Below are 21,774 nucleotides of genomic sequence, written 5' to 3' on the forward strand. Positions count from 1 at the left end.
TAGAAACAGAGATGGTAAAATCCCTCAAATAAGGGTACCGTGATGAATTAGATGTTCAGGAAGTACCTAAGCTGCAGGTAAGAGTTAATGTTGGCAGCCTCCAAAGAAAAAGAAAAGAATCCTCAAAGGTTACTTTAAACATTAATTTGGAGCTGAGAGTACAGTGATTGGAGTCGGGAACCCACTATCTGGAGCACATGACTAAACACAGTCAGGGGCCAGCCTCTATTATCAGGGGACAGAGCTGGTGGGCTGGGGTACCAGGGCCTACACTCAGTAGGTTGCAAAGAACACACATAAGATGCCATGCTGACCACTAAACCACCTTCACCATGTGAATTCCAGCCTGGCTACTAATGTGTGAAAAAGATACTTCACACTGCATTTTTCACCTTCATTTCATCACAGTATAAATAATGGGGAACACAGAATCCTCTATTCATACCCTGAAGCACCTTTGAATATAATGTAAAAGTGATGCTTTTGTCAAAAAAGATACACTCTTTTCAGCACAATTATGATTTTTTTGAGTGGGGGAGGTGACTTAGAAAGCCAATATATAATAGCCATGTATGGAAAATGGATAGTTACGTATAGGTGTAACTATGAATAGATGTAGTTACATAAAGAAGACTGAGTGCTGAAGAATTGATGTTTTTGAATTGTGGTGTTGGAGAAGACTCTTGAGAGTCCCTTGAACTATAAGGAGATCAAACCAGTCAATCCTAAAGGAATGAACCCTGAATATTCATTGGAAGGACTGATACTGAAGCTGAAGCTCCAATATTTTGGCCACCTGATGCAAAGGCCGATTCATTGGAAAAGACCCAGATGCTGGGAAAGATTGAAGGCAGGAGAAGAGGGTGGCGGAGAATGATATAGTTGGATATCATCACCGACTTAACGGACATGAATTTGAGTAAACTCTGGGAGATAGTGAAGGACAGGGAAGCCTGCATGCTGCAGTCCATGGGGTCACAAAGAGTTGGACATGACTTAGTGACTGAACAGTAAGGACAGTGGAAAATGGGTGTGTGGGAAGACAGGCCCAGTGCAGGAGAACCAGTGGCTTGCCGATCTCAGAAAACCTATGAGGGGGGAGGGGCTGCAGTGGGTGAAGGAAAGCGCACTAGGAGGAATTAACAGTAACTGTTATCCTGAGAGAAGGAGCGTGTTCCAGTCCCAAGGCCAGGCGTCCAGAAGGAAATCTGTAAGTATTTGCTGAAGGAGAAAAAAAATTTTTTTGGTCAGCAAAAAAAAAAATTTGCTGAAGGAATTATGAGACTGCAATATGAAGAAGTCACAGACCCAGGACATCTTTACCACATTCAGAGGAACAACGTGTTGAAACAACAAGGGGAACCTCGAAGGTGGAGACAGAAGAGTTGAAGAGGAAAGAGAAAGTGGCGCCAGTAAGGTGAGCCCAGCCCTAGGAGCAGAGGCCAGGAGATGAAGTGTGAGACACTCTGGGGACCCTGTAATGGGGGACATCACTGCTTGAGGGGATGCAGTCTCAAGTGAACGGAGTCACCGTGAGACCACGGTTCTGGGAATGTGGTGGGGAGCTTATAAGGACACAGAGAAAGTTCTTTATCTTTAGACATTAGTTTAAAGGGTTCAGCAGGCTGGGGGAAGGTAGAAACACAGTCAGGCTTGGACCAAAAATGATCTGAAATAGTGTTATACTTCAAAAAACATTTTTTTTTTTTTGCTTAAGTCTCATTAATTTGCAAACAGAATGAATCTAAAAATAAAATATAGATACCACTGTGGCAAGTCATCTTATTTTTTAAATACTAAAAAAGAAAAAAACCTCTCTTGACTGATTTGACTGAGACTTTTCTCCCCTAATTACCTTTTTATTCTCTGCTGCTGAAATAAAAACAAGACATAACTAATCAGTAATTTTACTAAGCATCCCTGAGGGTGATTTTATCCATGCTATCCAGAGAGCTAAACAAAAATAATTATTCCTGGTCTAGTGCAATGAAGAATCTGGTTAGACTATACATACACGCATGACCCTATTCTCATATATTTTCAAATATTTTAAACAGCACTGTTACTTAAATAAGGGCTGCCTAAAACAGTAACTGAATTCAATGACTTAATTCATTTTTTTGAGCCTCTTCACATGAGACTGAATTATCGCTTAATGACTCCCTTTACCATTCAAAAATGAATAGCTTTTTTTTTTAAGCAAGAAATAATGTGAAAATAGAACACTTGAAGTAAAATTATAATCATTATGACGCTGTCACTTTAACACCTATACACTTAATTGTTTTACAACTGACATGTAAGAAAAAATGTCCCACAGCTAAGTAGAAATATGCTGCTGAATGTTCACAGTGCGGAAGGGAGGACCTGAAGACAACATAAGTGAAAACACAGAACAGTGATTCTGGCTCTCAGGTCCCTAATCTATGAGACCACTATGCAGAGCTTGGAGACAGAAATGAAGGCCTTCCTTTATTTTTTCTTTTCCTTTATTTTTTGTTTTAAAAGGTGTGCATAAAAGAGGACTAAAATGAGCTATGCATTGTAAACACCAGCACTATTAGACACCTGCATCTTTTTTACCTTATGCTTCAAAAAGCAACAAGATTAGGTGCTGGGATGATACAAATTGAAATTTGCAACTTTTAATAACCTTCGTTGTTCTGTCGACAAATATCTGTCTCCCCAGCTCAACCCCTCCCCTCATGCTTCCCAAGGAGGGAAAAGGAGTCAGAGGCTGCCCTTGGAAACAAGAATTCATCAGACTGCTGTGAGACAGGCTGGTGAGAGAAACATAAGGAGAATGGAGCCTTCAGTTCATATATGCGCCCATTTTGAATTTCCCAGCTTTGCTGGTTGGTGTGACAAGCAGTGCACAACAACTGTGGGAGCTGCTGCATTAGCAAGCTGGCCAAAGTACCCCTGTCATTTACACTCCCCCACTGCACAACCAGGATGGGAACATTTGCTCTATTGGAAGGCAGCGATAAGGATGGATTTTTTAAAGTTTCCATTTTTAAGTGAAAATGAAAGAAAAATGCTCTTCTAGATGTGTTGTGCCTTTGAGCTCCATTTGAAAAAAGAAAAAAAAAAGGCAGAGAAAGCTGCTGTGAAGGTCACTGAGTGAAAGAACTTCCTCGGGGCACAGAATAAATTAAATCCCAAGGAAAAAATAAAATGTGATTTCCAGAGTGTGAGGCACAAACTCCAAATGACAATGATTGACAGCCAAACTATATCCGTGCAATATCCAAGACTGCACGTTCTCATTTACCTCAGTGTAGCCAGCAAGCGCCCATTAAACATCCGTCTGATGCCCAAATTAACCTTCTTGGCAAACTGAAAGAGGCACAAACTATCATAATCAACCTTTCATTATCACAGCAGCCTCTAGTTAAAGGGTCAGAATAATTGTGCCATCAGAGCCTTGATTGTTTTCAATCAACAGACGGCTGGAGTGACAGCTCGGTGATGGAGGGGTCTGATGAAACCGCACCAGGCCTAATCAGAGCAGATGAAAGGAAGGCATGATTGGTGCAAATGAACAGTCGTGCCTCTCCTTTTCATTTACGATCTGAAATTACTCTTAAATTTGTGGGGTTTTTTTTTTTTCCCTCCCTTATGAGCACCACTGAAAGAATGTTTGACTTATTATGAGTTCTGACAGTGCAGAGTTATAAAACACAGGTAGGGTTATCAGCTGAGGCTTTAAGTGGGTATTCAGCATAATTCTAACAAATTCACTCTTGAAAAGCACAAAATGACTAAAAAGGCTTCCAATGACCTAACCTCTCAGTGCTGTTTGATTAACAGACCCATTTATTCCACTGGCATTCTAAATGATGAGATGATAAAACCGAGGGCAGAAATATCTTGTAAATGTTTTCTCTCAACTCCTCTGCTCTGCTTACTTCAGTACCAGTTTCTCTGCCCCAAATCCTTTACTGTTCTTGAAGACCGCCACATTAGGAGCTCAAAGGAGCTCATCCATCAGAGGGTACAGATCAAATAAGGGTGATTTTGAGTTAGGAACACGTAGCTGTACTGGGAGCCACAGGGGTAGATAGAACCCACCAAACCTATGCTGACATTAAAAAGAATATTTGAGGAAAAGGAATAAAAATTTCTGTGACAGGCCAGGTGAAATTTGGCACAAAGAGATTTGGGAAAAAATGGAGATGATTTTTTCTGCATTCATGTGGCAACTACACAGACTGTAGTCATTAATATTCTTAAATAATTTATGATAATAGAATATACACCTGGAATAGCAAAAGTAAGTTTCAAACTTCTATTTTCTTCTTTAATTTTGGGATCAACCAGCCAATCATGAAAGTATTATGATCCAGGTCAATAGTGCAAAACAAAGGAAGGTCTTTTAGCTGTAAAAATTAATATGCATGCAATCTGTGATGTGCATGTATGTGTCTGTCTACCTGCAAGTGTGTCTGTGTGTGTGGAGTGAACCCGACCCCTATGTGTGTAAGAGACAGGAGACAGGATAGTTTTTAACCTCTCCACTCAAAACTTTTACATAAAACTTAGGCCATTTTATTTGCTAGACTGTGAGTTGGAATGATACAATAGGGGTATATAATAGACACAGTAAAAAGAATTATTAAAAACAGCCTGGAATTTTCCATGCAATATTTAGTCTCCTCATAGCTAGATCTCATTTTATGGGTCAGGTGCTCACCACAAAAGTATCAAGAATGTACAAAATTTCCATAGTTCTACTTACATGTACATACACCTCAAGCAGGATATTGCTAAATTTGCCATATGACTTCAAAGCATCTCAAAGTTTTCATTCTGTTTTTAGGAGACAATTCTCCTAGAAAGATATCTGGCAAATGTTCAAGCACAATTATTTTACAAAACCATCTTCGCTCTCCCACCACCTTCTCAGGCATCTTACTTGTGGTGTGTGCACAGGGGCCTCCAACAAGCTTTATTAATGACCAGGCTCTGCATCTCCTGAGGGTTCCCTTCTTTTCCCTGAGTAGCATTGGTTTTTATGGCACAGACTTCCTTCTGCCCAGAAGGTAGTTTGTATATTGGTCAATTAAGAGTGGCTTTGGGGAACTTCCTTAGTGGTCTAAGGGCTAAGACGCCAAGCTCTCAATGCAGGGGGCCTGGGTTTGATCCCTAGCTGGGGAACTAGATCCCACAAGCCACAACCAAGACCCAGCTCAGCCAAACAAACAGATAAATAAAAATATTAAAAAAAAAAAAAAAAGTGGCTTTGGGACACTGACAGCACATGGGATTTAAGAGAGAATTTCCTTAGCTGGTTCACAGACCAGGAGGATGAAAAGCAGGCAGACCCGTGTCAGTGTCTGCTCTAACCTCTTGAATCCAAGAGGTGTGGAATTCATCGTTTGAAAGCACTACACAGCCCCTCTACATGGCTTAAATTGTACAAGAGATGAGAAGAACAGAAAGATTCTTCAGGAGACCTGGCAACCTGACAAATCAATCCCTTTGTTTACTTTATTATTTACTCTCTGTGTTGGGCTTCACTCCAGAGTATACAGTCCCAGCAGTGAGCAGAATAAGAAATTGCTTACAGCCCTCGGCAGGTTCAATGTCATTCCCACAGCCAAAGAGAGGGATGTCTAAAGTCTATTTGCCTCTTAACTAAGCGTTGTCCTTTCTGGATGGAGATGTCTAGTTTTACTTTCAGCTGTGAGTAATTTCCCACTGTGATTGGCTGACTTATAGTCAATTTAGTATAATTAATGCCAAATTACATTGTAATTCACCTAGAATTACAAATTAAAAGCTATATTAAGAGCAAATGAATTAATCAAAATTAATGATATTATGCTCACTTGTTTTAAAGTGTTAATAAGATGGGTCCCCCTAAAACGTTTAAACTTCAGCGCACCATCCATCACTACTTCAATTACCTGACTTCCTTGTGTGGCCAGAGGAGCTGGTGTGTGGGCATTTCTCATCAACAAGAACACACACAAAGAAGATAAGTGCATTCAGCCTCCAGCTGGCCCGGCTCTTTTTAGCTTCTGTTCTTGAAACATAAGTAGTATCTGGACCACTTACTGAAACGGACTTCCTATAGACAAAGAGGAACAATGCAAAAGCCTGTGCTATTTATCTTTAGAACTCATCAAAGATTTTTTTACCTAAGAGAATTTTTCTTTCTGGTTATGTTTTGTCTACTGGAATACTGAAATCTGTTTTCATTCCTCCAATGTGGCACCCCAAGTAACAAAGAGGTGGTCCTGTTAAAGAGAAGAACCTCAACTATTCATATTTCTGAATACTGCCCATGATTACTATCTTAGAATGGCCACCTTTTCCCTCCAGGTAAGTTGAGAGATATTGTTCTTTAGTTTTACTTGTAGCCAGGCCTGGAGGCAGGGGTGAGTGAAGCAGAGTGAAAGGGTGTCGGCATTTAAAAATAGATGCCAAAGGTTCCCCAGACATCTCTTTGGAGTATAAACAAACCCAGAGGCTCACTCCATGGCTAAGTTGAGAGCCTCTCCTCTAGAATACCCAGAACAGGCAATCTCCATGGTCTGATATGGCCAATTGGCGCAAATACCACGGCCAACAGGCACCCAACTGGCCTGGTAAGGATTCCTATAGAAATAGTCTGGCGATGCAGGACATGGGTACAAGCTCATTTCTACCGGAAAGACACTTAACATTTATCAGTGTTAATAAATTAATATTTTTCTCCCTTTCTCTTAAATCCCATATTTAGGCCATTACCTAGATGTCATTTTCTACTACATAAACTTCTCAATTTTAATATTCAGGTATAAAATGAAGGTATCAGGATTAATAACTTCCATCTGATTCATCCTCACTCTCACAACAGTCTGAAGACTTTCCATCACTCAGCCTGCAGGGCTGCAACAGAAATGCTGCTGCTGCTGCTGAGTCGCTTCAGTCGTGTCCGACTCTGTGCGACCCCATAGACGGCAGCCCACCAGGCTCCGCCGCCCCTGGGATTCTCCAGGCAAGAACACTGGAGTGGGTTGCCATTGCCTTCTCCGTGCAACAGAAATAACCATGTTCTAAGTTCTTTTTCACACTGATCGAAATCTCTTGATCAGATTTTAAGTGATCCTCCATTATGGGCTGTCTCTTCCTGCTTTGCACTGAATCACTTTGTACCTCCAGGGAATGGAAGGTGGTTCCCTACCTCTGCCAGAGTGCTCCATTCACTCCTTCTCATCAAGTCATCTAGAGCCTCAATTTTCCAGGCTCTGATAAAAGAAAGACCTTCAGCGACACTTTTTTGTATGACTTTTATTAAGAGTCATTTTTGCAACTTCCCACAAAGCAGCACAACAGGTGAAAATGAAAACTGGTAATTTATTAGGAAATGTAGACTGCTGGCTCACGCATTATAGAGCAGTATAGTCAGTTTGACTTTTGAGAAGCTGTATCAGGTACGCTGAGTTTCTGTTTTCTTAGTGATTTGGAGTATTTGAAGAGAACACAGTGAGATCTATATTGAATCCATACTGTGAAGGGAGTCAACCACCTGTCCTCTGTGAGTTTTCATTTCCTCACCTGTTAAAGTTTGGATGATAGTTGCCTTATCAACCTTAACAAGGCTGATGGGAGACTTGAATGAAATGATGTGTGTAAAAGTGCTTAAGAAGTATAAAGCTAAGGATTGTAAAAATTATTATTGGTGTTATTATTATTGATGAACTTCTATGCCTGGCCTCGAGGTTTCTACCTCATGTTTAGCATATAGTTTGGGTTTTATTTTTAAATCCCTGATAACCCAGGTAGCAGCAATATGACTGCAGGCTACCAATGCATAAGTAATATTCTCCAGTCATCTTTTTCCTTCTCACAGCAGCAACAACAAAAATATCAGTCTGGAAACAACATGAATCACAATGAAAATTAGAAGCAGAGAACATAAATATGTCATATCTCATAAATCACCTTGTTGTTCTGTTGTGCTCATTTACAACAAAATAAAAGGAAGGAAAAAGAAACTATTAACTCATGGGAACAGCAGCACATGAATACAAGTTAGGTCTCCTGTAATTTCTGATAATCACTGCCCTGCATGGCCTCTTGACAATGCACAGCTCTAGCACTGAGGATTAGCGGGAGCAAAGTCCCTCTGAAATGAATGTGTCCTGCATCTCTCAAAGGCACACAGTCCAGACGAACAACAGCAGGGCCACTAGTCAACTCGGGGATGAGTCCTCACAAGGAATCAGCCGCATGCAGATCACGACAAGTGACTGAATACACACTCTGGCCCATCTGAGCAACAAGACGGGAACTAGCAGAAGCGCTCAGTGTCCAGCTGGGGGCACTCCCAGGATCAAACATCCTCCGGGCACAGCACTATTTGGGATGTGAATGATCCACTATTTATTCTCAGTGTGCTGCTGCTGCTGCTCAGTCACTTCAGTCGTGTCCGACTCTATGCAACCCCATAGACGGAAGCCCACCAGGCTCCCCCGTCCCTGGGATTCTCCAGGCAAGAACACTGGAGTGGGTTGCCGCCTCCTTCTCCAATGTGTGAAAGTGAAAAGTGAAAGTGAAGTCCCTCAGTCGTGTCCGACTCTTCTCGACCCCATGGACTGCAGCCTACCAGGCTCCTCCATCCATGGGATTTTCCAGGCAAGAGCACTGGAGTGGGGTGCCATTGCTTCTCCAATTCTCAGTGTAACATCTAGTAAAAAGGAAGTGAAGATGCCCTCATCACATTTGTAGGAAAGATTGTAGGTATTTGGGAGGGACTGCCAGAAGCTTCAGGAAGAAAACTGAGAAACTGTACGCATTTAGTTAAGATGCCCAGAAAGGGCCTCTCTGAAAAAATAAAAATGATACATGCATATATGAAATTAAACTGAAGAAAGGTAGGGATATAATGAAAGACTATAATTAGGGGGTAGGGATAAGAGTTCTCAGGCCACAATATTTTATTTCATTTCCAGCTACCAAGTGTAAGAATGAGGACACTACTTATGGAGCTTTTTGATTAAATAGTCACCCACAGTCTAATTTCCTTGAGGCCTGGACTCTACTGCAGTGATTGACAAAGATTTGCAAAGCTGTTTAAGGGAGTACATACAATGAAAAAAAATGAACAATGAGGGAGTTCCCTGGTGGTCCAATGGCTAGGACTCCACTGTGTTCCCAATGCAGGGGGCCTGTGTTCGATTCCCAGGCAGGGAACTAGATCCCACACGCCACAACTAAAAAAGATCCCACATGCTACAACTAAAACCCAGCACAGCCAAATAAATAAATATTTTTTAAAAAAAGAATTAACAATGAATAAAGCACTGAAGAAAAGGTAAAGGGTGGGTGATGTTGAAATGTCCAAGCAAAAGAATTTCGTTTTCCAATCCACCCATATCATTTCAATACACCCAAAATTAGCAAAGAAATCACCACTGTGTTTGGCAGAGGTCAGTCCCCACTGGGAAGCAATCAGGCACTGGGTGAGGGAGCACAATTAAGCACAGGGAGCAGAGTCAGAGTTAGCCACATGACACAGGCATGAAGGCGCAGAGCTGGCCACCACCCCTTCAACCTGCTGGCACCACACCAGGGAACAGGAACAGCCAAGCCCTTCCTCATTTCTTTTCAAGTCACAGGATTAACTTGATGCACCTCTGTGTCCACCACACCCCAAGTATTTTTGCGCTTCTATTATAAACTTGGCAGCTATGGGCCAAAGTGGGAAAAGCCCAAGAATTAGAAGACGTGGATTTGATTTCTAGTTCCGTTACTCCAGTTTCCCCATTTGCACCACAGGAACACAAAGCAATGCAAAACGCAGACGCGTTCTGGAAACCGGGATGTGGTATTCAGACGCGAAGTGTTACGATGGTATTGTTGGACACATAGGACTGTTTGAAGTCCTCCCTTCTCCCTGGCCAGAGGTGCATCTGGGACAGTTTATCATCTTAGAGATAAAAGTCGAACGCTGAGCACATCGCTAGTGTCCTCTATTTTCCAACTATAAAGGGATAGTAGCTTTTTGTTTGGGTTCACTTTCTGGGACTCCTTTTGACGGAAATGATTAAATCAAACCTAAGGTGGGTAGTTTGTGGAGTAGATAAAAGCCCAGGAGGGGCCTGTCAAAAAAATCACTGCATCAGAGGTTGTTGACTACTCTAAACAATATGTGACTTACATCTCTAGAGATATAAAGTGAACGTGTTACTAACAGTATGACTTACAGAGGCAAATTCCCAACTAAAACACAAGAAAAAAATGCTGTTTTAAAAGGTGAAACTCATTTAATATACCAATTTTCTTAGAATAAATCCAGCCTTTTATAGGAATAGTAGGATGCCTTATTATCCATTCAATACATTTTAATATGAAAACTATACATTATTGTTTTTAATTCATTATTTATAGAGTGTAAGAGAACAAGAAGGTAGCATTCAACACAAAGTCTACAGGTACAGCGCCTGTGGCTCTGGGGACGAAGAATCAAAGACAAATGTAAACATGATTACCCACTCCAATCCCCCCAGCCCCAAACCACATGACATGGTTGCTCTTTGCCAAACTACTGGGATAAAAAAGACTTTCCCTGCCAAGGTCTGGTCTTTTCTGACATCAGTGATGTGACCACTGAATTGTCTGCTCTTTTTATCTACTGAAGTCCAGGCAAAGTTAGGCTCAAAATATGAGGAGGAGCCCTCAAGCCAAGGTTAGTAAAGGATGAAAACCACTGATATATAATTAACACTTATTAAATAAAAAGTGCTTTTCACTGAAAGTAGGAAATAGTTAATAAAATAAGAATTAAAGGTAAACAAAACGTTTCCATGTTCAGAAATAAAGCTAAGCTAAATCTCTCTAACACGACAACTGAACACTTTTAAAGAGCTTTTTACCCCAGGATCTAACTTCTAAAACTGTGCCAAGCACATAACAGGTATACAATAAATAGTCATTTGTAATTCAATAATCTACTGTACCAATTTTTAAATATCCTTGCTTCTGCTACTTCAGAGATTAAACAATAATCCAGAGAGCTGGGTAATGGTTTAAAACCAGAAGGATCCCTCCCAATTGGCATGAGGATTAGGAGAGGGAAATGGAGTTAGCTAACTTGTACTCTGCCTTACATTCCATGGTTTGGGGCATTTAGATGGATAGGGACTTCCCTAGCAGTCCAGTGGTTAAGACTCAATACTTCAAATACAGGGATTCTGGGTTTGATACCTGGTCAGGGAACTAGGATCCCACATGCCATGTGGCGCAACAACAACAAAGAATATTGATAGGTGGACAGCCACACTTTCTCCCTATGCTAGCAAATACAAGAATTTACATAATATATAGGTTTTTCTACAAACTACATTGTCATAGAAAGTAACTTCCCCTTTATTCTCAGAAAAGACTGTGGTTAAAAAAAAAAAAAAAAAGGCAGAGAATATACCTTCCTGAGGAAAAAACAGATTATCCAGTACCTCCAATAAGTGGGAGTGGAATGGAACTGTTTCATGGTTTCACTCTAAGTTTTAGAGCAGGACCTCTGGCTCAGTCATCTGAAACTATATGTTGAATCTAACAAGAGAAATTTAACAGGCCCCTGCTGAAACAAAGTCCTAAGTCAAAGCTAAAACCTGAAAGCAAAGTAAAACTGGTGGAGATTTGCCAGGTCACGGATGCCAGTGACCTCACGCCCCATGTTTCCTCCTCTGCTGATTTGCTCCCTTTTAGTCTCCTCTTTCTGTGAACCCAATAACCAATCTGGAATCTGAGAAATTGCTGGCCTTGAACTCTAAGACCAAATTGTTGAGCTGAATTGAACTGAATTAAAAAAAAAAAAGATTTTTTTGAGGAAAAAAAAAGATTTTTTTGAGGGGACTTCTCTGTCTTTATATATCCAAAGTGCATATGTGGTAAAGTCTCATCAGTACCTGTGAATATAAAGTGAAGTTAATGAACAGGCCCAGTAGTTTCAGGCTATGGAAGGGAGAAAATAATTGTTTAGGGGGGATGAAGAAGCCTCTGTGAGAGAGAAGACTTAAGATAAAGTTTTTAAAGGTCAGGTGGAAGAAGAGAGAGCAGACAAAAAGCATAATCTCAGGGGATTTCATAGGTTTTCAGATGCACGGAATGGTTATCACGGGCTTTAGCACATTTTAGCGGGACAGGGACTGGATAAGGGATAGCAGGAAAAAGAAAAAAAAGTCTGTTCAGTTAGGATAAAGTGACAGTTCTTGTGACATGTCTTTAGAGACAAACTGTGTGAAGTATGGTGAATAATAAAAATTGGGCCTTTTGCCAAATAAAGTAGATATCCCAGATTACATTACCAGTAGATCAGCGAGTGGAAGAGCCACATGTGTAAGGGTGTGTGTGTGTTTACTGAGCTCTCACATAAGTTACCAGTTGCACATAATCAAACGGCACCATCCCTCCATCCGCTTTTCTATTACTTGTCCTACTTTGTGCCAATTTTCTGTTTCCTCCCCAACACCCCTAGATTCACTGTTCTTCTTTCAGACACAGGATAGGGATTTGTCAAAGTCAATGAGCACTTTATTACAGTGAGAACGTTCTGTAATGAACAATTCAGCAATTTAATGAGATTCTGTAGATCTGTCTCCAACCTGTCCATCAAGTTTCACTTCCATAAAGTCACCCTGACACTAATCCTCCGGCATACCCAATCTTCACCCTGGGCTGAATATCAGATTCTTCCCTGGTATACTGCATTACCAGTATAACCTCAGCAAAAATGATGAACTTAACTATACTTGAGGTGATATAACTGGACTGATCTGATTTTTCTCTATTGAGTTGAGTACGAGGGAACTACTTATTTACAAAGATAATGCAAAAATAGTTTCTCATTGCCCGTTGAATGCCTAAATTGATAATATTTCTGTGAGTCTTTTAATTCTTTCTTTAGGACCAAGTCTAAGAAAATATTGCCTGCAGCAGAAAGCAGCTTTTGAGATTCTACATTATAATATTAGTAACCTTTAGAGAGGCAATTACAGGAACTCCTATGTGAATAGCGTGAAATTTTTGGACACTCGCACATCTGTACATTACCATGTTGATACCTGGCAGTGCTTTCAACCATGCCACAAAAAGAGACAGAAGCCACAGGGATGGTTGGCTCACATCTCAATTTGGTTAGAAATAATCAAATGCAGAATTCATTCTAAGTCTTTTTCCCTTTGGGAAGTCAAGAAAAATATGACAATTCCTCACTTTGAATTAACCAGAGTAATTCTGATGATTTGTGCTTTCCACAGATAATTAAAATTCATACCCCAAACTCATCCTCACCAACACTTCTGACCTCTGCCTGAACGAACATTATGAGATATACCTAAGAAGCAGAAAATAATTTGTGGCTTGTTTTTTCCACTTATATTTTCTTGTCAAGACAGCATGGAATACTTGAAAGATGAGGGCAGGTGTCAGCAAACATGGATTTGAAGCCTGGATCTGCTTTGTAACCCTGAGGCAAGACACTGAAGCCTCATTTTGTTTGTCTAGAGGATGGAATGATAACAGCCATTCTTCGGGCTTGTTGTGATGATAATTTAGTAAGTTTGCAAAGAGCCTGGGTCCTGGAAGGCCCTCAGTACACTGCAGCTCTTATCCTCACTGGTGGAAGCAATGGTGAAGAGGAAAGTTGCTGATTAAAGTAAGACAAACAAAGACATTAGGGAGAAAGGCATCAGGAGAATAAGCCATCAGTAGAATCAGATGTGGGCTTCCCAGATGGCTCAGTGGTAAAGAATCTGCCTGCCAATTCAGGAGACCTGGGTTTGATCCCTGAGTCAGGAAGATCCCCTGGAGAAGGAAATGGCAACTCACCCCAAGTATTCTTGCCTGGAGAATCCCCATGGACAGAGGAGCCTGGCGGGCTATAGTCCATGGGGTCACAAAGAGTTGGACACAACTTAGCCATTAAATCACCACCACCAGAGAATCAGACATTGGATAATTCACAACTACCTATGACTCCATTTCAGCCAGAATTAAAGTATTCTCTGAATGTCTTTGATAAGATACAAGGTGCCTCATCTGCTAATAGAAGACTTCATATTTTTACTTGTATTTTGTATATAAATATTTTTCAAATGACCATGAAATCTTGAAGGTACGGAATCCAAGAAGTAACAAGATGGCTAGCCACTGCTTCAGAGAGGAAGATGGAAAGTATAAGGAGAAGCGGGGAAAGATGGACTCTGTCTTTGGAAAACAGTCAGACTGTGGTGACTGTGTGGTGACAGTTTTCCAAAGACACTGTGTGGATTGTTCAAGTATAGTCACTGGAGATGAGCACAATGGATTTCAACTGAATAACCAACTTGAAAACACAAAACATCCTCTGCCCCCTAAACAAAAGGTATCTGAAAGGAATGCTATGTCAGGTAAAAAGGCAGGGCATAGGAAAACAGCAATGAGCACAGAATGAAGGAAGGAAAGAGATTTTCCCAAAGCGAAACAGAAAGAGCTTCATCTCATTTAAGGTCCCAGCTGCTCTCTACTGTAACAAAAGCCTCTTTCTGAACTGTTTACCGGAAAGCCCAGAATTTATTCTGATTCCATTGGTCTTAAATAGGCATAAATATCGCTTTACAATCTATCCTTCTCATATTCAGCTTCAGTAACTATGTTTGGCAAGAGAATATAAACCCTTGACTCTTTCTGATATAACCCCCTTAGGTTCTGGAAAGCCATGGTGAGGGTCTGAGGAATCTTACCTGTGATTCCCTCAGTTAAGCTGAGCAGGATCAAGCCTCAAGGGCTGGTGTTCTCCAATTACTTGCCCATCAAGGACATGACTTCTAAAACTTCAACTCCAATGTGGAGCAAACCAGACAAAATAGTTGTCATTGTTCCTCAGTCCTTTAACTTTTAATCATTCCATGACTTCGCGCCGAAGGAGGACCCATGCAGAGTGCCCTTACCTGCCAGATCTGCTCTTCGCTCAAGGAGGTCAGGCGGTCGCTCTTCAGTACCTCCTGAAGCAGACAATAAGGCAGCGTTAGAATGTCCTCCGGCCGACTCTTCAGGAGCTCAGAGAGGTGTTTCACTAAGAAATCGATCACTGCCTTCTCCAACAAAGTGAGGTTAAAGAGGTCAGCAAGTCTGTACAGATCCAAGTAATTAAAGCTATTTAATTCCTGGGTGTCAAAAAAATAAAAATAAAAATGGAAAAAGATCTCTTAGAAATCAATCCAAGAAAGAATAAGCAAGAAATTCAGACTCCCCAAAGTTTGCATGACAGGAGTGGGAGAAAGGGAACTATACAAAACAACAAAATCCTCATTACAAGGCTCTGGGAAGAGAACTAGTATTCTAGAATTTAACATTTTTTCCCCCCTTATTTTGTCCCTCTTAAAACCCATGTACTTAAAGACGTCTTAATAAAGGGGCTGAAAGGGGTTTCTGGTTTCACTGGCAAAAATGTTACTTTGCAACCTTTTAGGAACATTTTCCCAATGAAAATAATTTTTTTCATTTTATAGCTCTCAGGTGATACATTTTTTCCACTAAAGAGAAAATGAGGCCAGGTAGTGTGGGAGCCCTACTCTTTTTCCAAAACCTCAAATTAAACACAGAGTTAAAAACAACTGGCAATGAATTAAAACAATGATTTTTACATGTAAAGTCTCAGGGAATGAGGAAATATCACAGAAAAGATTCCTGTCCTGAGTAATTCTATATTGAATGCACCTGAGATGAACGATTTATAACTGTTCTTTGCTTTTATCAACTTCAGACAGTCAATGGCAATCTTTTCAGAGTTTCTGTTGCAATACTGTGTTGTGAGGGGGTGGGGTGGGATTTTGCCTGTCTCTACAAGTTCTCAAACTCATAACCAAGCTATAAAATAATGCCACCAGAAGCCAGGACATCTGTGAAATCTCTGCCTTGTACCTCTGCAAGAACCATAGTTGGCATGCAGATTTGTTGATGGAAAACTTACCTATTTCAAGTAGACTGAGAGTAGGCTCTGTCCTAGTTGTCTTCATTTTCAACTTGCAATTATTATTACAATATTTCCCAGTAACTTAAGGAATGCAGAACACCATCAGATGGCTATTTTAGTCCATTGACTGATTTATTTTCAACATACTTAGCCCTGTTTTTAGTTATCTAAAAAGTATTAAGAACTCTTTCTAAGACCTACATATTCTAATATATCTGTTTCCATCACAGTTTAAGGTTTAAAGGAATATGTGCTATATGGGCACTCTTCCACATGGTAGCCAGCCAAATGTACCTATTCAGCATCTGAAATGTAGCCAGTGTGATTTGAGATGTGCTGTAAGTGTTAAATATAGGCTTCCCAGGTGGCACAGTGGTAAAGAATTCACCTGCCAATGCAGGACACATGGGTTCGATCCCTGGGTGGGGAAGATCCCCTGGAGGAGGAAATGGCAACCCACTCCAGTATTACTTGCCTGAGAATCCCATGGACAGAGAAGCCTGGCAGGTTACACTCCATGGGGTCACAGAGAGTCTGACATGACTGAGTGACTGAGCATGCATGCATGCATAATGTTAAATATATATGAAAGCAAAGAGTAAGAAAAATAGAATGTAAAATATCTCATTAATAATTTTTATATTGATTATATGTTGAAATGGTATTACTCTGGATATAGATTAAATATATTATCACTAATTTCACCTGTTTTTTTTTACTTTTAAGGCAGCTACTAGAAAATTTTAAATTAATATACATGACTTCCATTATGTTTCTACTGTACAATGTTTTTCTAAATAATGAAAAGTATAATGAAGATGTAAAAACAGGTCTCAGAGTAACAGTTGCATCATCATCACAGCCACCTGATTCTTTTTCTTTAGATTCTATTTCTTTTGGTGGGAGATGACACTTTAATTACATTCCTAACAGGAGTCAAGCTACATGACTTCAGTAATCAGACATAAGATTCTGGCTCTTGATAGCTCTATTTGCCAACACAATTGAAAAAGAATAAATAACTTGTCTTTGAAATGAAGTTTACCACAGTTAACCACTAAAATTCATTACAACTCAAAATATCTAAGGGTCCACTCACAGCCACTCAATTAAAATATGTTGGCTTTCCATTCAGCAGACTTTATCAAAGGAATACTGCAGATTCTGCCTCCAGCACAGATTTTTTTAAAGTACTGTTTAAACTCATTCTCCAAATCTTACCTTTCAGATTGGTAAATTCTACTATGGAAGGAAAGAATATGTAACCCTTGCACGTGGAGCTTCTACAGCCAACTTTAGGACCATCTTCTTGGAATGAGTAAGTTATTTCTAGTCAGTACATCTAGGAAGCAAGTTTAACAGCTTCTGGGCCCTGGATTCGATTTTAGCTTCCAGGTAAGTCACTCTGCAGCCTTCCCTGGCAGCTCAGCTGCTAAAGAATCTGCCTGTAATGCGGGAGGCCTGCGTTGGATCCCTGGGTTGGGAAGATCCCAAGGAGAAGGGAGAGGCTACCCACTCCAGTATTCTGCCCTGGAGAATTCCATGGACTATTAGAGCCCATGGGGTTGCAAAGAGTCGGACACGACTGAGCAACTTGGCTTCTACTACTAAGTCACTCTGCAGTCGCTCAGAAGCGTGGGGTGTCAGCGCCCTCCACGGGCACAGGTTTAGGCACCCCGGGCACACGCCTAAACCTTGCCTCAATTCAGTGGGGCATTGGCCGGCGGCACCGTGCAGAAACACGAGCATGCGCAGAGGCAGAAACAACCAAGCTCGGCAAAGTTAAAGATGAACGCGCACAGCACAGGGACGGTGGTTTTTTTTTTTCCCACTCATTCTGCCAAAAAGGTGTGCATGACCATGAGTTTGGGGCTGGATTATGCAGTAGTAATCAAATATTCTTTTTTAAGTATCTTTGTATAGAGATACTGGGTTTCTTCAGATTAGAAGTCAGTCCAGTTCAAAATTGCAGCAGACCAGAGAATTAATATGAGATTTTAAAAAGTGTGTTTCTCTTCTGCTGTGTTCCTTTTGAATGTAATCATTTAATTCCTACTTCCACAGTCCTGAAATATTTTTGTTTCCTAAGGGTATAATTTTTTATCACTCCTAAATCCAATCTAACAGAGCATTTGATATTAGTGGAGAACGAAGGCTAAATGGACGTGTCAATGCTTGAGTGAAGAGCAAAGGCAAACTCAGCTGACATATACTGGTGCACAAGAGAAACAACAGTTACAAGTGCTCCCTGACTTTACCTTTTCATTTCTCCTCTCTGCGGCTTAAAAGCATAGTTTCCCCAAATCGCCAGTGCTCTCTCTGTCAAAGCTTCTGGTTCCCCTTGCTATGCATACTTAGCACCTCGGTAGTCACACTGTGTAAAGTGGGGAACTGAGAGGAAAAAACAAAACCTTCACTGAGGTCTTGATACCACAGTATACATCCCTCCTACTGGGGCCATGTGCTCATGTGAGTCTTGAGCAAAATCATCGCTTCTTGTTCTATTGGCTAAGACCATGTGCAAGCAAAAAATAATGCTGCTTTTAAGGATTCCCATTAATGTGATGGGGGAGGTGGGAAGCAATGGTTAAACTGCATTGAATGTTCCTCTATAATTCTCTGCATGGAAAAAAAAAATCATCACTGTTATGGAAATAGTGCCATTATGTGTCTGGTTATAAACAGTAATATATTTGTTCATTGCATAAAACTCAGGAAGTACAAAGTATGGAAAAGAAAACAAAAATCATTTCTATTTCACCATGCAGAGATAATCACTATTAATGTTTCTGTACATATTTCTAGACTTTTTTTTGAAAGAACTCTTTTATATATATAAGAAAGAGAAAGAACAATTGTATTCAGGAGCAGAACAAACCATCAACAGCCACAGGCACTCAGAGGCAATCCAGGTTGGTGGAGAAGAGCAAAGCCCACAGAATCAGGTAGACCTGGTTCAAATCCAGCATGTTAATTATTATTGTTGGCTATGACCTTGGATCAGTCACTGAACCTCTGTTATTCCTCATTTACAAAACGGAGAGTCCACCCAGTTCATGTTGTTATAGAGATGACAGAAAAGCACTTACCACACAGCTTGGTCCATAGAAAGCAGACAGTAGATTTGGCAGGCAAGGAACCATTAAGTACATTTGAGCGCTGTTGTTTGGCATCCATAAACCCTGATTCATCACTGATGCAAGGAGGGCAAAGTGAAGAATGTGGTCCCTTCATGTATCAAAGTCTTAAATAAGCTGCACCAGTAAGTCAGGGAAAAGGAGGCAAGCCAAGTAAAAACCATACAATTGAGTCATAAATTGCTTACATGTTAAGGCCTCCCACTTCTATATTATTAGCGCAAACCTCTCTCCTAAGCTCTGAATTCATTTTCCCAACTGCCTATAACAGGACATCTTCTCTTGGCTATTCCACAGCCATACTGAACTCAACATACCAACGCTGAACTTATATTTTGCAAACTTGTATCTTCTCCTATATCCCCCTTCTTGGAGAATGAGCACATTCTGTCCCCACAGCAGGGTCCCCAAAGGTGGGCCATATTCCTCCCTCATAGCCAGTTGGTCACCAAGTTCTGTTTGCTCTTCCTCCTTAGCATTTCTTGTTCTGTTCATTATCTCCTATCCAGACTTCCTACAACAGGGTCCTGAATTGCAATTTCCTGCTCCCAGTATCAGACTCTCAATCCTCTATTTTTACAAGACTCTAACCATACTGATCATCCGTTTAAAACCCATCAATAGGTATCCATTTGCTTAATGGAGAGAAGTCCAAACTCAGTTGCAATGCATAGCCTTCCATAACCTGCTGACCTGCTTACCCTGTAGTGTAACAGTCCTACACATCTTCGCTTGGCTTCCACCATTTCAATGACCTATACATTCACATCATGTGCCAGAACCACACCAGGCATAAATAAAACAGAAACAAAGAAAAATAGGCAGTTCTCAGGCTTCATAAGATGTATAGTCTATTGGAAGAGTAAGCCATTAATAAAAAGTGTTGAAAATGAATGGAAAATTATCACTGAGGTAAAGGTTACAAAGGGTAGAACAGAGAGCTATAAATGCCCAGTGGATAGATCTGACCTGGAGTGGAAAGATACTAATGGTGTCCCAGAGAAGCCAACATGCAGCTGATAACTGAAGAAGGGCAGATTAACTTGGCAAAGCGCGGGGTGGGGTGCATATTAACTATATTTTCTTCTTTTCTGTATCTTGATGCTTTGGCATCAGGGGCCTCACTGACTGGGGAGAGACCACCTCTCCCTTGGGATAGCCAATTTTTAGAAGGATGCACCTTTTATATGCAGAGTAACCAATCAAGAGCCCAAACTGCCACCCACCTCCTCTAGCGGATTCCTACACTCCAGGTGTCAATATTCCTCTACATTCCCAGGTGTCTCAAATGATAAAGAACCCCCCTGCCAATGCAGGATCCACAGGAGATGTAGGTTTGATCCATGGGTTGTGAAGATCCCCTGGAGGAGGAATTGGCACCCCACTACAGTATTCTTACCTGGGAAATCCTATGGATTTCCTATGTAGCCTGGTGAGTTACAGTCCATGAGGTCCAAAGAGTTGGACACTACTGAAGTGACTGACCACGCACACGCTCAATGAACCTAGGGCTAAGTAGCAGACACCTAGAGATGGCCTATATACCTTAGACTGGATAAGCCTGCTTATCAGCCTTGTCTTTCCTGAGGAAGCCACAACAAATGCCCTTGCCCACTATTTCCCTTCACTCCTTCCACCTCCTGTTCAACCCTGACACTTACTCCTATGGCCCCACGGGCTTTGCCATGCTGCCATCTTGGGAAATGTAAGTAACAAAGTATCGTTTCAATGGCAGTGGTCTCCTGATTTGTTGGTTTTACCATCAGCTCAGTTCAATTCCTCAGTTGTGTCCGACTCTTTGAGAACCCATGGACTGCAACACACCAGGCTTCCCTGTCCATCACCAACCCCTGGAGCTTGCTCAAACTCGTGTCCATTGAGTCAGTGATGCCATCCAACCATCTCATCCTCTGTTGTCCCCTTCGCCTCCTGCTTTCAATCATTCCCAGCATCAGGGTCTTTCCCAATGAGTCAGTTCTCCGCATCAGGTGGCCAAAGTAATTGGAGCTTCAGCTGCAGCATCAGTCCTTCCAATGAATATTCAAGACTGATTTCCCTTAGGACAGACTAGCTGGAACTCCTTGAAGACCAAGGGACTCTCAGGAGTCTTCTCCAACACCACAGTTCAAAAGTATTGATTCTTTGGTGCTCACCTTTCTTTACAGTCCAACTCTCACAACCATACATGACTACTGGAAAAACCACAGCTTTGACTAGATGGACCTTTGTTGGCAAAGTAAAGTCTCTGCTTTTTAATATGCTGTCTAGGTTGGTCATAACTTTTCTTCCAAGGAGCAAGCATCTTAATTTCATGGCTGCAGTCACCATCCGCAGTGATTTTGGAGCCCCCAAAAATAAAGTCTCTAACTGTTTCAATTGTTTCCCCATTTGCCATGAAGTGATTAGACTGGATGCCATGATCCTAGTTTTCTGAATATTGAGTTTTAAGCCAACTTTTTCACTCTCCTCTTTCACTTCCATCAAGAGGCTCTTTAGTTCTTCACTTTCTGACATAAGGTGGTATCATCTGCATATCTGAGGTTACTGATATTTTCTCCCAGTGATCTTGATTCCAGCTTGTGCTTCATCCAGCCCAGCGTTTCTCATGATGTACTCTGCATATAAGTTAAATAAGCAGGGTGACAATATACAGCCTTGACATACTCCTTTCCCAACTTGGAACCAGTCTGT

At 41.0% G+C, this 21,774-nt stretch overlaps 1 protein-coding gene across 6 annotated transcripts in view; it reads right to left on the reverse strand.

Moving 5' to 3' along the window:
* The window catches only part of KLHL32 (kelch like family member 32), a 213,262-nt gene that overhangs the window by 45,646 nt on the left and 145,842 nt on the right, over positions 1-21,774 (reverse strand). For 4 of the 6 annotated variants that reach the window (XM_061427776.1, XM_061427777.1, XM_061427779.1 and 1 more), the window contains one exon: positions 14,922-15,137. The exons of 1 other annotated variant lie outside the window; for it this stretch is intronic. In XM_061427776.1, the coding sequence (XP_061283760.1) occupies positions 14,922-15,137 (216 nt within the window). The remainder of the gene's footprint in view (positions 1-14,921; positions 15,138-21,774) is intronic. One more of the 6 variants, XM_061427778.1, reaches the window with a different exon arrangement.

This window comes from Bos javanicus, chromosome 9 (assembly GCF_032452875.1).
Source record: "Bos javanicus breed banteng chromosome 9, ARS-OSU_banteng_1.0, whole genome shotgun sequence".
In the NCBI taxonomy this organism is placed as follows: domain Eukaryota; kingdom Metazoa; phylum Chordata; class Mammalia; order Artiodactyla; family Bovidae; genus Bos; species Bos javanicus.